This window comes from Emys orbicularis, chromosome 12 (genome assembly GCF_028017835.1).
Source record: "Emys orbicularis isolate rEmyOrb1 chromosome 12, rEmyOrb1.hap1, whole genome shotgun sequence".
NCBI lineage: Eukaryota > Metazoa > Chordata > Testudines > Emydidae > Emys > Emys orbicularis.
The window spans coordinates 53,145,116-53,160,937 of record NC_088694.1 but is presented as its reverse complement, the minus strand read 5'-3'; the positions used below and the strand labels follow the sequence as shown (position 1 = coordinate 53,160,937).

General features: G+C 42.8%; 1 protein-coding gene and 1 pseudogene across 1 annotated transcript; one reads left to right on the top strand and one right to left on the bottom strand.

The window, feature by feature from the left end:
• Nucleotides 1-1,465: 1,465 nt before the first annotated feature.
• On the bottom strand, nucleotides 1,466-2,431 carry LOC135886889 (olfactory receptor 6E1-like). The gene has a single exon (XM_065414666.1). The coding sequence runs from the start codon at nucleotides 2,429-2,431 to the stop codon at nucleotides 1,466-1,468; it is 966 nt and encodes a 321-aa protein (XP_065270738.1).
• A 12,434-nt stretch (nucleotides 2,432-14,865) lies between these two features.
• On the top strand, nucleotides 14,866-15,822 carry LOC135887213 (olfactory receptor 6N1-like; annotated as a pseudogene).

Below are 15,822 nucleotides of genomic sequence, written 5' to 3'. Positions count from 1 at the left end.
TTCATTCTGCATCAGAATGAAACCAAGACTCTTGAAATTGTTTGTGAAACAGATGACCTGGTCCAGGCTAGTATTTCTGGGCAGTTGTAGAGAGCATTCTCCTCCACCCTAGAGCCCAGTGTGTAGGGTACAGTGTTAGAACATGTGAGGACATGGTTAAAATCCGTGCACTGCCTTACTTGGAGCCAGCATTTTAATCAGGTGTCTCCCATTTTAGGATAGTGCCTAACCCGCAGGTTAGGCAGACCAAAAATCTCTCTGTCCATTCCATTCTGCACCTGAGAAACCTCTACTCTGTAACTAATATTCTGTGTCTACTGACAGAGCAGGTGAAAGTCTTTAATTCGACTTCAGATTGTAGGCTATTGAGCTGTTAGCACTAAAGAAAAAGACCTTCAGGACTCCACAGATATTTCTCTGAAAACGTTAGCTCAGAGCACAGCAGTGGATTTAAAAAAATAGTTGACAGAAGGCTAGGAACCAATAGGAAAGGGATCGATAATGAAACAAAAAAAAATCATAATGCCACTATATAAATCCATGGTACGCCCACACCGTAAATACTGTGATCAGTTTTGGTTGCCCCATTTTGAAAAGGTTATAGTGGAACTGCAAAAGTTTCAGAGGAGGCCAACAAAGATGTCCAGGGAAAGGAACTACTTCCGTAATAGGAGAGTGTGAAAAGATGAGGGCTTTTTGGCTTAGAAAAGAGATTATTCAAGGAGGATATGATAGGGTTGTATAAAGTCATGAATGGTGCGGAAAAAGTCAATAGAGAAGTGTTATATCCACATTCCCATGATACAAATATCAGAGGACACCTAAAGACATTAATAGGCAGCAGGTTAATACAACAAGAGGAAGTACTTTTTCACACAATTCACATGCGGAACTTCTTGCCAATGGGATGTTGGGCTAGACAAAGGTACAAATGGGTTGGAAAAAAGATCTAGAGAAGATCATGGAGGATAGGGCCCTCAGTGGATATTAGCCGAGATGCTCAGGGATGCAACCCCATGCTTGGGGTGATCCTAAACCTCTGACTGACAGAAGCCAGGTGTGGATCACTGCAAAATTGCCATGTTCTGTACATTCCCCCAGAAGCTTTGTTACAGGCCACGGTTAGAGCCAGGAGACTAGACTAGATGCACCATTGATTGGACCCACTGTGGCAGCTCTTATGTTCTGATTTAACTCCACAAGCCTAGAGCGGGAGGGGGCTGCAGGGAATATGAAAGACACAGGTTCAAATCCTGTCTCCAAATCAGACCAAACAAGGAACCTGAGTCTCTCACCTCCCACAACATCACTTTAACCATCGTGCTATTCAGATTAATTCCCTGAACAATAGATTTGAGTGAACTTTGATTTTAAAACTATACAGATGGAGAAGAGGCTATTTTGCAGGGTCTGTTGCAACACTGACGTCTCCTCTTCCACTGTGTTTTTGTTGTTCTTACCTCCATCAAGAAGCACGTCGTAACTTTGGGAACAACTTCGCCTTGCTGCAACTGAAGGCATCTCTCAGTGCAAGCTTAACACTCTTGTTTCTTAGGCTGTAGATGAAGGGATTGAGGAGCGGGGTCACAACAGTGTTCAGCACTGACACGACTTTGTTGTGATCCAAGGAGTAGCCATGGGTGGGTCTGGCATACATAAAAATACAGCTCCCGTAGATCAGCGTTACAACAGTAAGATGGGAAGCGCAGGTGGCAAAGGCTTTCTGCCTCCCCGTGGCAGATGAGATTCTCAGTATAGAGTAGAAGATGGAAGCGTACGAGATCATGGTTAAACATAATGAAGTCAACACTATGGCTGACAGCAAAATGGAATCCACCCTCTTAATTAGTTGGGTATCGGTGCAGGAGAGTTGGAAAAGCGGGGTGCTGTCACAAAAGAAATGGTTGATCACATTTGGCCCACAAAATCTCAGCTTGTACACCAGGACCATCCGTAAACTAATAACCAGGAAACCTCCCACCCAAGAAACAAAAACTAGTTGAATGCAGAGTCTCTGTTTCATGATGGCAGCATATCGCAACGGGTGGCAGATGGCAACATAGCGGTCAAAGGACATGACCACGAGAAGGGTGAACTCTGTAGACCCCAGGGCGAAATAGAAGTAGGACTGGGCCATGCAGCCAAGGAATGAGATGGTTTGGTTGCCTGAGAGAAAGTTCAACAGCATCTTTGGGTTTGTGACCGAGGTGAACCAGATCTCCAAGAAGGACAGATTGCTGATGAAAAAGTACATGGGGGTGTGGAGTCGGTGATCCACCCACACTATGAACATGATTAATGAATTACCCGTTAGTGTGACCAAGTAGGTCAGTGAAAGAACAAAGAAGAGGAACATCTGAAGTTGGTCACCAACTCCGGAAAACCCCACCAGAATAAATTCAGCCACCGTGGTTTCATTTGCTTCCTCCATTTCCGATTCCCCTGTAAAAAGAGCAACAATACAAAATAAGAGCATGAACCTTTATCTATCAGGTTCATGGATTCAACCACAATGTTCTGGAGGCCTATGAGACAGAAAAGATGTTCTCTCAAAAAGAATATGGTAAGCTCACAAGCTAATGAAGGAGATAGAGAATTTCTGAGATTGGCAGAGAACATCGTTTCCCAGGCTAACTAGTTTGATGTGTCTATTGCTGCTTATATAACAAATTAAACTTGGGGAAAGAGCTGGTCCCCAAATAATTGTCTTTGCTCGATATTCACAAACAAGCAAAGCCTGGCTATATACGTACAGCTCCTCCCATTGCTTTCTTAGAACACAGTGAGCACAACTAGAGAGGTCACCAACTATTTACAGAAACGTTACCCTTTTTTCTAGACACTATACAGTCAATAGGCAGACTGTGGGCCAAATCCAGACCACAAGATACTTATGAATGCACCCCACAATTTGTTTATTTACTTATTATTATGATTGTTATTTTGTTATTATTTTCTCTGGCATGTGAACCTTGACTATACCTTGACCAAGAATCTTTGACCTTGACAAAAAAAAAAATGGACCACCCCTGCTATAAAGGAATTACATGGGCCTCATCACTCTTGTATCACAGATCCTCACTAATATTGGTGGATTCTCACAGCACCCATGTGAGGTATTATCTGAATTTTACAGATGGGAACTCGGGCACAGCTTAGACAAAGTGACTTTCCCAAGATCACACAGGAAGTTTGTGTCTGAGGAAGGCACTGAATTCCACATCTCCCAAATCATAAGATGCTCTCTTATCTATTGAGCGGCCTTTCCTATCCCTGGACTAAGACTCCCCTATCTCCGCCATTCCCATATTGCTAAATGGGAAGGGTTTCTCGCTACATCCCAACTAGCCGGGAGGAGGATTCCAGGATGTTCCCAGGATGGAGACTCGAGACCTAGCATGTAAAAATTTAAGATCCCTTGTCACAGAAGATATCATGAAAAGGTTGGGTTTTCATGCTCACCTAGGGAATCTTCTTGCCTAACTACTATGAATTTTAATTGACATCTGTATTGTCTCGGGGGCTTTGCAAATCTCAGCCAATGCAGGCAACAACTTGGCAAAAGGAAGTTAACATCAGCAAGATTCCCTGAGTTAGAATGACATAAATTGTGTCTTCCAAAGTCACTTAAATGTGAAAAGAGTCAGAGAACTTGAGAATGAGCTAAAAGGAGAAAAAAACTTTCCTACTTAGGATGACATTTTTCAAAGCTGCCTACATGGTTTGTTGGAATGGGGCATCCAAATTAATCAAAGATAAATAAGCCAACAAACCAGAATTCTGAGGAACTGACACTGTGCAGTTATCATGTTTTAATCATTTCCTTCACAGGGTATTAGGCATGTAGCAAACAAAGATCTGTTGTAACATAAGTGTAATTAATTTTCTTTCATATAATAAGAAAAAATATTTTTCCTATTATATTCGTTTTCCTATGAGAATTTTTTCCAGCATAAAGAATGTAAACAAATATAAGACAAAATAAAATAAAATGTCGTGGTTTGCTACATTAAGCCTAACGATTTACATCTGAAAGATTTACCTTTCTGCTGCACTTGAAACTTGAATGTTGTAATCTTACAACAAAAGAAAACAAACATTTCTCCTTCTCAAGGCTGGTCTTCACTCCCTTTATGAATAATATTGGGGGAGTGTTCTTTCACTGGGAGACTGGCAACACCCCTGGGAGATAATAGAACCAGCTAAGAAATCTCAGAGGGGATTGTATTTGCAAACTGATGCAAACAACATACAGAAGTTTGTTTTCTTGTAAAGAAAAAGGCAGCTTCTAACTTGTCACACTGCTGAGATAATGGATTTGAGTCTCAGTCACACTGTCAGACTGATCAGTGGGAATTCAGCCCTCAGATTGGTGTGCATATGTGTGTGTGTGTGTGTGTTCTGGCAGTTGTAGCCAATTAGTGTATTTTATTATATACTTATCATTGCGTTATTTGGTCTTATGGTCAATTAGTCTGTTCTTTCATATCTAATCAATGTATGTTCCATCGATTTAAATTGTAGGATTATAGGAGTAAAAGACTGACAAGTATTTATAAGTGTATATTAGGTATATACGGAATGAAAGGCCTATGGGGTGAGGCCTGTAAGATTTAAGCTTAGCCAGACTAGGCCATAGGCTTAAAAATGCTTGACATGAGTGGGTGACCTCGGAACAACCCTATGCTAGTTAGGTCACAAGATTACTGTAAAAGATGTGCCAATAAGTGATGCCACGCAAAACCAGGCTACATCTACAGTACAATATTAAGTCGATCTAACTTACGTTGGAGCATAGCCACCACATTAATTACATTGCTTGTGCATGTCTACACTTTGCTCTTCATGTCAGTGTTGCACATCCCCCCCCAGCAGGGCTTGTATCGATTGGCCGGTCAGTGTGGCGCATTGTGGGAGCCAGTAACAGTCTATGTAAGCAACACAGTGTCTACACTCACACTGCACCAACCTATCTCCAGTGATGTTGATTCTACACGGCTCGTGGAGGTGGAGTTATTAAGATGGTGTAGCAGGGCAGCTATGTCAGTGGGGGTGAAATGTAGGTTTAGACATTTGTAAAGTCGACCTAACTTTGTAGTGTAGACCAGACCCTAGATTGCCATAAACAGTAACGTATTATCCAAAATCAGTAGATATCTGATTGTATCATCATGAAATGTCCTGACAGCAGGGTACATGTTGTGTGTAGATGCTAATGAGAATAAGTGGAGCTAAGAAACAACCTATGAAAAAGAGGGCATCCCAGTAATCATGGGGTGTGAAAGTACAAATAATGAACAGAGGATTGAAACTCTCATGCATGTGCATAAGGTATTAGGTGTGGCCAGAACAACAATATGAACGATTCTCTGGTTGCGTAAAAGTGGGAAGAGCCTAAGGAATGGCCCCATGGGATGACCTCCCACAGGAAACCCCAGCAGAAACCATTTCTCTACAAATGATCATCTGTTGGGAGGTCCAATGGACCCTGGAATATCTTAGCCTGTAGTAACAAATCCTCAAAGTCATTGGATGGTGTAACTGTGCCTTAGTGGGTCACGACTAAGAATTCAAAATTCAGAACAAGCTGTCGACAAATAAGGCAGATACACCCCAAATACTGGTGGGATTTCTTCCATAAGATATACCAAACCAGCAACAAAATTAAACTTCTGTCTCACCATATTGGCTAACAAGAAATCAGAAAAGCAGCTTCCTGAGGCATTCTAGTCTTATATCATCACCAAAAACACTGGATTCAGAGATGAGTGGTTCTTTACAACCAGGTTCATCAAATAAGTTCTTCTGATCCCAAAGGACCAGCCACATATCCAGGTCAATATATAACTTACCCCAAAATAACACTGTTCCCAATCCTTTAGTATCTAAAATCTAAAGGTTTATTTATGAAAAGGAAGAAAGAAAGATGAGAGTTAAAATTGGTTATAGGAATCAAATACATGCAGACATGAGTTCGATTCTTGAGGTTCGGATACATAGTAGAGATGTTGAACTTTGTAGTTGCAAAGAGTTCTTTCAGAATTAGTTCATAGGTTATAGTCCAGGGATTGGCAACCTTTGGCACGTGGCTCGCCAGGGTAAGCACTCTGGCGGGATGGGACGGTTCGGCTGATCGCGGCTCCCACTGGCCGTGGTTCGCTGCTCCAGGCCAATGGGGGCGGTGGAAAGTGGCGGCCAGCACATCCTTCCGCCCGTGCCGCTTCCGGCAGCCCCCATTGGCCTGGAGCGGCGAACCGCGGCCAGTGGGAGCCGTGATCGGCCAAACCTGCCCACGCGAAAGGTAAACAAACCGGCCTGGCCCGCCAGGGTGAGCCACGTGCTTACCAGGCTTGCCGATCCCTGTTATAGTCCAATGTCCATATTCAGGATGAATCCAGTTTAGTACTGGAGAGCTCAATCTTGTAGCTTACGCTTCCCCTGCATGAAGCCTTAAGCAGATCTGAGATAAATAGGATCAGGACCCACAGGCCTTTTATAGAGCCCTGGGTAAACAATAGGCTTTTCATGTAATCTTCTGTTTTCTAAACACCCGCAGTAATCAGTTACACAAATCAACACAGGGAAATTTATCCACCAAGCAGTTTATCACGAACTTTAAAGAGATCTATAGACCATGACATTATTACAACTAAGATTCATCTTAATATTAATATTTCCTTTTGATATCTGAATTAGTATCTATAGTGATATACAGAAACTGTCTATTTACCTGGTTAGCATTTATGACACACACAATTAGTATTGCTTCTAACATCTAACAATATAGATTTACATTTCAAAGTCCTACTCTATCTACCATGAATGGCCATACTTACCATTCACATACCTTTCTAACATGTCTTTAAAGGTCGGATTTAGGTTAGCTAGACTGCAAGCTGTTTAACCCTTTCTGGCCACAAGTTATATTTTGTATAAGATTTGTTGCAATTATATAACAATGGTAGCAATAATGATTTTCATGATTATATTTTAATTAGACAATGCCACACATGGATTTTTGTAGGATTTGTATATGCATGGGTAACTGTAACTTTACGTATTGCTTCCATCCCAGAACCCAGAGCCCAACCTCTCAAGCGTCCTACACCCCAATCCCCTGCCCCAACCCAGGGCCTGCACCCCAGACCTCCAGCCTGAGCAGCTGCTGGGGCTTCGGTGAGTGATTGACCCTGTGATCTGCACCCCCCCATCCATCACTCCTGCAAACTGGGCAAGGGGCAGCCCCATCCACCATCCCCAGTGAGGCTATAGCGAGGGCCACCTGCTGAAGTGAAAAAACAGATTGACAGAGCCAGAAGAGTACCCAGAAGTCACCTACTACAGGACAGGCCCAACAAAGACAATAACAGGACGCCACTAGCCGTCACCTTCAGCCCCCAGCTAAAACCTCTCCAGCGCATCATCAGAGATCTACAACCTATCCTGAAAGATGATCCCTCACTCTCACAGATCTTGGGAGACAGACCAGTCCTCGCTTACAGACAGCCCCCCAACCTGAAGCAAATACTCACCAGCAACCGCACACCATACAACAAAAACACTAACCCTGGAACCTATCATTGCAACAAACCCCACTGCCAACTCTGTCCACATATCTATTCAAGTGACACCATCATAGGACCTAATCACATCAGCCATGCCATCAGGGGCTCTTTCACCTGCACATCTACGAATGTGATATATGCCATCATGTGCCAACAATGACCCTCTGCCATGTGCATTGGCCAAACTGGACAGTTTCTACGCAAAAGAATAAACGGACACAAATCTGACATCAGGAATCATAAGATTCAAAAACCAGTAGGAGAACACTTCAACTTCTCTACTCACTCAGTCACAGATGTTAAGGTGGCAATTTTGCAACAGAAAAGCTTCAAAAACAGACTCCAAGGAGAAGCTGCTGATCTTGAATTCATATGCAAACTAGATACCATTAACTTAGGTTTGAACAGAGACTGGGAATGGCTCGGTCATTACACTAATTGAATCTATTTCCCCATGTTAAAATATCCTCACACTTTCGTGTCAACTGTCCGAAATGGGCCATCTTGATTATCACTTCAAAACTTTTTCTCCCCTGCTGATAATAGCTTCTCTTAATTAATTAGCCTCTTACAGTTGGCATGGGTACTTCCACCTTTTCATGTTCTCTGTATGAATAAATATCTTTTTACTGTATGTTCCATTCTATGCATCCGATGAAGTGGGCTGTAGCCCATGAAAGCTTATGCTCAAATAAATTGTTAGTCTCTAAGGTGCCACAAGTACGCCTGTTCTTATTACAGTTAAACTGTTCCTTGAAATATTAGAGCAGAAAGTAAGTAACCAAATGGAATGTCTGGTTCACTAAGAAGAACAGGATGGAAAGTCTATTTCAAATATTTGCAGATTCATATAAAACTGGTTTAATTAAAGATGTGAGGAAATAATGGATTTTTCAGTTCAATGTCTGAAACAAAAAAGATCCATAAATAAATAAATAAATAAAATGTTTTGGGAGGAACTGAAACTGCTTTTGTTGTTGTTTTCTTTTTGGAGAGAGAACCAAAGAAAAAATCATTTTGAGTCAAAGGAAACATTTTGTTTGACCCAAAATGATTTTTTTTGGTAAATTTCATTTTGCTCTGTTTTCGGGTGCTTTTAGGTTTTTAAAATTTGTTTAAAACAAATCATGCTAAAATTCAAAATGACATTATTTCAAAACCAAATTTCAAAATATTTCAGTTTGAAAATGTCAGAACGGACCATTTTGATTTTTTTTTATTTTATTTTTATTCATCCAAAACTACATGTCAATTTCCCCTCCCCAAATTCACCAGTAGCCTATCGGTATCAATGGATAGACTCTCATAGGCTTTGACCGAGGCACTTGATATTGAAGTATTTAAGACATTCCCTTATTTACAAATTACATATTTTGATAAATCAAAATTCACCACATTTGTTATGTACTTTGAAACATCATTTGCTTCAGCGTTTGCTTAGACCCCTGTAGGACTAATTTTAATCTAGGGGCAAACGAAATACAAATGCACATTCGGAGATCTGAAAAAACCAGACAGTTTTTGAAATACTCTTAAGTCAGTGAAACTGTGTAGAGCTGACATCAATAATTCCTCTTTATGAAGGCCTGATAAATTCCATTTTCCAGTGGACTTCATTCAACGTGTCTGTGCGCTAAACCGCAGCCTAAATTTGAATTTAACTGGAAGCTGACATGGTCTCTACAGTCAAAAAAGTAACAATCTGAAGTTTAGCTTGTTCATTGTCTTATATGTTAAATCGATTTATAACTGATGATGCAAGTAATCCAAGTACTCCCTAGGTTTTACAGAAACTAGGGAACACTTTCCTTATGATCACAGAAACATCCAACAAGGGTAAAATTGGCTTTCAGGGCAAACGAAGAGACCTAGATGTGTGTGTCATGCACTGCCTGGAGGGAATGAACAGTCATTAAGGAACTTGTTGAAAATGACCCTGGTTAACAAGAGAGACAATACACGCTCTAATGGTTCATGCAACTCTAAAGCTGTCCTCCCAGGTACTTGCAACCCCTTTCAGTTTGGTGTCATCTGCACATTTTAGAACCAGAAATGTATAAAACAGATGTGTATGGGGGTATATCTATCTATCTATCTATCTATCTATCTATCTATCTATCTATCTATCTATCTATCTATCTATCTATCTATCTATCTATCTATCTATGAAATGTATTGAATCCAGAATCACCTGTAACAAAAACTCAGTCCTCTAAAACGTGACCTAAAGGAATAATGCTCTTTGCATGCCAATTTGCGGCTGGCTGCTGTATTTGTTTTGTCCAGACACTAGAGGGAGACAGAATCTTGTGCACAAAAATGGTGCATATTTATCCTAGGTTACCACATTCACTAAAGTGCTATGGTCTTACTGATCCACCAAAGAGGAGAGACTCAGCTAGGGGCCAAGTTCCTAGAGATGAAGGTGCTATAAATCTTGTGCTATGAATCTGGTTGCATTACGTGTGGGGTTATGGGTTAAGACAGGGTCAAAATTCAATTGCCTGTGAATTTTGATCCTCAGCATGACTAATGTGAGTAGTCTCATTAATGTCACAGGAAGTTTGTCTGAGTATGAATTCAGTTGAATCTTCAATGTTTGGGGGCCGCCATATGTGGCTATCGTGGAGAACACCGATTGGAGAGGCTGTTTCCAGGCAACGGCAGAATGGAGGCAGAATAATGTCTGGCTGGTAAAGAGGAGCAATCCCTGTGAAACATCGGAAAGTTCGGAGGGCCCTGAAGAAACAGAACAGCTCCACCCAGATCCCACTCACGGGCCATGCCCTACCTGACAGCCAGAGTGCATACACCAGGTCTGAATTATGCATGCACTGGGGAGGAAGGATTCACAGTCCAGGAAGGGCTGGGAGATGAAGCCAGAAAGAAGACAGGCAGTATGCAGCGGAAGGAAGCGAGGAAAAATCTGCCTTCTCTCCAGCATGCGGAAAGACTGAGGGAGAGCCGGAAATGTTGAAGGGAAGAGGTCGCAGGTAAGAGGTAAAGATGGTCCGACTCCATCAAAGATACTGGAGATGCAGCAGGACTGAATCTACTTCCTAGCCTGAAATGAGGCTGATGGAGGGTCACCTATAACGGTGGTGCCCCAGGCTGGCTCCACTTTGACAATGTCTGCCCTCGAATGCTGCATCAGCACGTCCACATCCCATGGCAGCAACATGGCAGCACTCTCGAGTCCAGTCACTGCAGAGCAATGGCTACAGAACGACGATCCTACTGCACCTCTCTGCTGCATAGTCTGATGACCAACCGCCCCCTCCTCAGTTCTTCCAGTCTCTGTTCTAAATCCCATCCCTCTTGTCAGATGTGGGAGAAAACCTTGTGTCGTTCTGGGAGGCTGACCTCTTTGTCAGTTGCTACAAAGTGTGGCTTAGGTTGCTTGGCAACATGACAGTAAATTCTCCTTGGGAACAATCCCATGTGGTCACCGAAGCTTATAGAGATGGTAGCAGCGTGGCACACGGGGAATGGTGCTGTGAAAGTGACTCTCTGCGCCTGTGTGAGTGCCATCGGCATCAGTTTGGAAAGAGATATTTAACAATAGAAGAAGAAGAAGACACCTCTCTTTTGATGTCATTCTCTCTCACTTACCCCACTTTTAGAGCAGTGCATGTCGATTAACTTCAGTGCAGTTATTCCTGATTTATACTGTGGTAAGTGAGAGCAGAATTGCTTCCTAATTAACACCTTAAAATGCTTAAATCTTCATTTTGTGTTTAATATTAACTCAATTACTGTCTTGCACTTTTAAGTGTGCACATTTCTTTTTAGTTCTTGATTTTTTTATATTTTATTGATTTCCCTTTTGCCACCTCCCCCCCCCAAACAATAGGAGAATGGAAAAAATTGAAGAACAGAAAGGAAAAAGGAATAGGATGGGAAGGAAAAGAAGGGAGGAAGCAGGGTAGGGAGGGCAGAGGAGAGCAACATATTAGTTTCCATCCACTAGGGATTAATCAAAAGCTTTTAAAAGTTAGAGCTAATCTTTTCACATATATCTGAGGTCCTTCTTGTAAATGCTGCCTGCTTTTCAGCTGCCCTGTCAGCCAGGTCGCGGTGCCAAGCTTCTGTTCCTGGAAGCAATCGGCTTAGCCCTTTGCTAGGAGCTGAAAGTCTGCGCTGTCACACGACTGTGATTTGTGAAGTCATGTGTGTTAAAGAATCCAAAAATGCCTGAGAACTGAAAAGCTGGGCAATAAAAGACCATGAATCCCAGTGATCATTGACTCTGGTGATATACTCTACAGAAAGAGCTGTCACCCATTCCTTCACTTCATACAGACTCATCCAACACTCTAGTGTTCAGCGTGATGGTTGGGATTATTGTGTGTGCTGGGGGTTGTGTTGATTTGTGTGTTTCTTGTGTTATGCTGGGACATTTGCATTGATTTGTGCAGGTGTGCACTGCGGTGAGGGGTTATGTGTGCTTGGGGTTATTGTGTATGGCAGTTGTTCAATGATACGCATGGTTGTGTTGATTTGTCAGCCTTCCCGATGTCATCCATTATTAGCTCTCCTTCCCTGATAACTACAGGACCTCTACTTTTCTTCATCTTTCTCTTGCTCCTAATGTACTTACAATTTATCTTCTTATTGCCTTTTATGTCCCTTGTTACATGTCACTAATTTTGTGCCTTAGCCTTTCTTGTTTTGTCCCTATGTGCTTGTGGTATTCTTTTGTACTCATCCTCAGCTATTTGCTTATGTTTCCACCTTTTAAACGAGTCCTTTTGGGTTTTCAGGCTTAATGTTCATTAGAATGACTCACAGAGTCACAGTCCTGGAATCGTACTCTATAGATTTTAAAATCATCCAAGCTGAGCATGGCCAGTGTTTGAAATTTCAACCTATCCGTCCCATTTTTGCCAATGAAAATCTCCCTCTATAGCAGGGTTTCTCAAACAGGGGTCGCTGCTTGTGTAGGGAAAGCCCCTGGCGGGCCGGGCCAGTGTGTTTACCTGCCCCGTCGCACAGGTCCAGCCATTCGCTGCTCCCACGGGCCACAGTTCACCGCTGCAGGCCAATGGGGGCTGCTGGAAGGGGCAGCCAGTAAGTCCCTCGGCCCGCGCCGCTTCCAGCAGCTCCCATTGGCCCGGAGCAGCAATCCGCAGCCAGTGGGAGCCGTGATCGGCCGGCCCTGCGGATGGGGCAGATAAACACACCGGCTGGCCCACCAGGGGCTTTCCCTACACAAGCAGCAACCCCTGTTTGAGAAACCCTGTTCTATAGCAATTAGGCTCCTTTATTGTGAATGAAGTCAAAATTCCCAACAGCATTAATTGCCTTCTGGGTGGCCACATTTCTTGCATTTCATGTTCCATCCGTATGTAAGTCATTTTCCTGCACCCACTGGAAAATTACTAGATTCTCCTGACTAGGGCATCCATGTGTGTGAGACAGGATCCCAAAGTCTTTGGGGTCTAGTTGTGTGTTTGATTGCATGGCGGCTGAGGGCATGTATGGGTTTGGGCACTAATTGCGTGCCAGGCTATATGTGTAGTGATGATGAATAGATGAACATCATCTTTCCATATTTCCACATTTATTAGGTCATTATATCCTGTCACCAAATTTCAACCCTAGCTGTGGTTTCTAGAGTTACAAAAACAGTGAGGGTCAAATAACAAATCACGACAACCGTGCTTTTAGTAGCAAATCTCTAAAGGTGATCAGAATCCTTATGTCTAATAGGTGACTATAGAAATCAGCAGATCCTGTGAGGGGTGTGTTCTCTTCATTGAACTACTGAATATCCCTATGGGTTTGTTTACTGGGACAATTTCAAATTTTAGTTACAGCAGAAACAAAGAGGCAACTGTGACATCCTGGTCCTGTTCCCCGCTCTGAACGGACACCGGGCTGTTGTCAATTTATCCAGTTTCTGAATCCCATGTTCTGCTGATCTCCGTGATCTAGGTAGCGACTGGTCACTGTTCCTAGCTCTGTGTCTCTGAGCAAACTCCCACTGCTTCTCCAGTAACGAGCCTGTCAGTACTGATGGCCCTTGATGGCTTTGTCGCTGCTTCCAGGCATAGCTTTTCCACAACCTGGTACAGAAGAGATGAGCTCATCAGGAAAGAGGATTACAGTAGAAAAAACATTCATAAAACCAAATGGAATTAACAACTGGGCAAGCACATATTCCCCACACTGTCCCAGCAGCCTTAGCCAAGGAAGTATTGGCAGTCCTCCTGAATATAGCTGTCCCTCCTACGCTTGTTAGCATGCTGTCTCAGGGCCAGATGTTGAAAGATACAGAGAGTCCTATCTGCAGGTTTAGGTGCATGGATAGTTTTCAAAATCTGGCCTTAGGCACTTTTGAAAATATTATCTATAAATTGCTGTTGTTTCAAGGCTCTCAGGAATCATGGTGACTATCCTGGAAGATAAACTAACACGCTAACTGATTCTTTGTAGGAGAGATTTGCAAGAGATATCTCAGTAGAGTGAAGGAAAAAATGGAAATGTCTAAAAATGTTCTGCGCTGTTAAAAAACCCCCACAATTGATGCCATTTCTGCAGAAACTGAGATGAAAATATCAAAGTAGGCTGTGTCTCTGAGGTATGGCTCGGTTCTCTTCCTATTGTGTATTGAAAGTTGTGCATGGTCTCATTGCAGTACGGTACCATTTAGAAGTTATAGAGCACCAATTAAGAGAGCTATTAATGAAGTTTGTCATGTGTCTTAGGGATCATCTCCATTTTACATGAGAGAAATGGAGCATGTGCAGAGAGCTCTTCCTTCCTAAGACTCAAATCCTATGAAGAGAATGGTGAGTGGTATCGTCATCAACGACTTCACACAGGAGGGAACAGAGGCACAGAGAGAGGAAAGAACAAGCCCAAGTACTAGGTGTGGATGAGCCAGGAATAAAACCAGGTCCCTAGAATTAAATTCTAGTTTCCAGTCCGCTGTAGTCTGCTGAACTCTGCAATGTAAGTATGGGAAAAGTAGGTCTAAGGCCAGCAATGGCGTTTGGCTGGGGTTTTCCTAGGAGCCCAAGGAGTGATAATCTCAAACACTGCAGGTAAAGTAACATATGAGCAGACTCAGGAATTCAGAAGCTGAGATATGTCCCGCCATAGAGATACCAGACAGTAGGAACATTTCCAATGTGATTCAACTTAGGCCCGTAGGAAAATTTTCCCAGAATGTCTCCACCACCTATTGTCTTGACTCAGCCTTGGCAACCAGCAGAGAAAAGCCAGAATTGAAATGCGGACTGTTTTGAAATGGAAGATAGATTATAAATTGCAGTATTTTTTTTATCTCCCCAAGATGGAAGCCACAGCAAACAACCACCAGGGAAATCAAACGACCATCACGGAGTTCATCCTCCTGGGATTCGGACTGTCCCTCAAATGCAGATTCTTCTCTTCCTGCTGATCCTAGTGATCTACATTGCGACCATGGCCGGGAACATCCTCATTGTTGCGCTAGTTGTGGCTAATCAGCACCTCCACACCCCCATGTACTTTTTCCTGGGGAACTTGTCCTGCTTGGAGACCTGCTACACCTCCACCATCCTGCCCAGGATGCTGGCCAGTCTCCTGACTGGGGACAGAACCATTTCTGTCACTGGATGCATCACACAATTATATTTCTTTGGTTCTCTGGCAGGCACTGAATGTTGTGTCTTCTCAGTCATGTCTTATGACCGGTATTTAGCAATATGCAAACCTTTGCATTATGCAGCCCTTATTAACGGCAGGTTCTGTATCAAGCTGGTGGTTGGGTCATGGATAGGTGGATTTATGTCTGCTGCCTTCTTAATATCTATGATGTCACAATTAACATTCTGTGGTCCCAATGAAATTGACCATTTCTTTTGTGATTTTACCCCAGTAATAAAACTCTCCTGCAGTGACACCCACACATTGGACTTAGCTGCTTTCATACATTCCTCCATATCCACATTGCCTCCATTTCTGTTGACCCTGGCATCCTATGTTTGTATCATCTCCACCATCCTGTGAATCCCATCCACCACCGGGAGGCAAACGGCCTTTTCCACCTGCTCCTCCCACCTCATCGTGGTGACAATTTTCTATGGAACTCTCATCATGGTGTATTTGGTCTCAGAGTCTGATGCACTGAGGGACCTGAACAAGGTGTTCTCTGTCTTCTATGGAATCCTGACCCCTCATATACAGCCTGAGAAACAAGGAGGTTAAGGAAGCCTTAAGAAAAGCTGTCCTTAGATTGTTTTTCTTTCACAGAAATACAGATATTTAA

What these genes read in the sequence shown, in the direction of transcription:
- LOC135886889 (XM_065414666.1), bottom strand. Translation starts at nt 2,431, where the DNA reads ATGGAGGAAGCAAATGAAACCACGGTGGCTGAATTTATTCTGGTGGGG.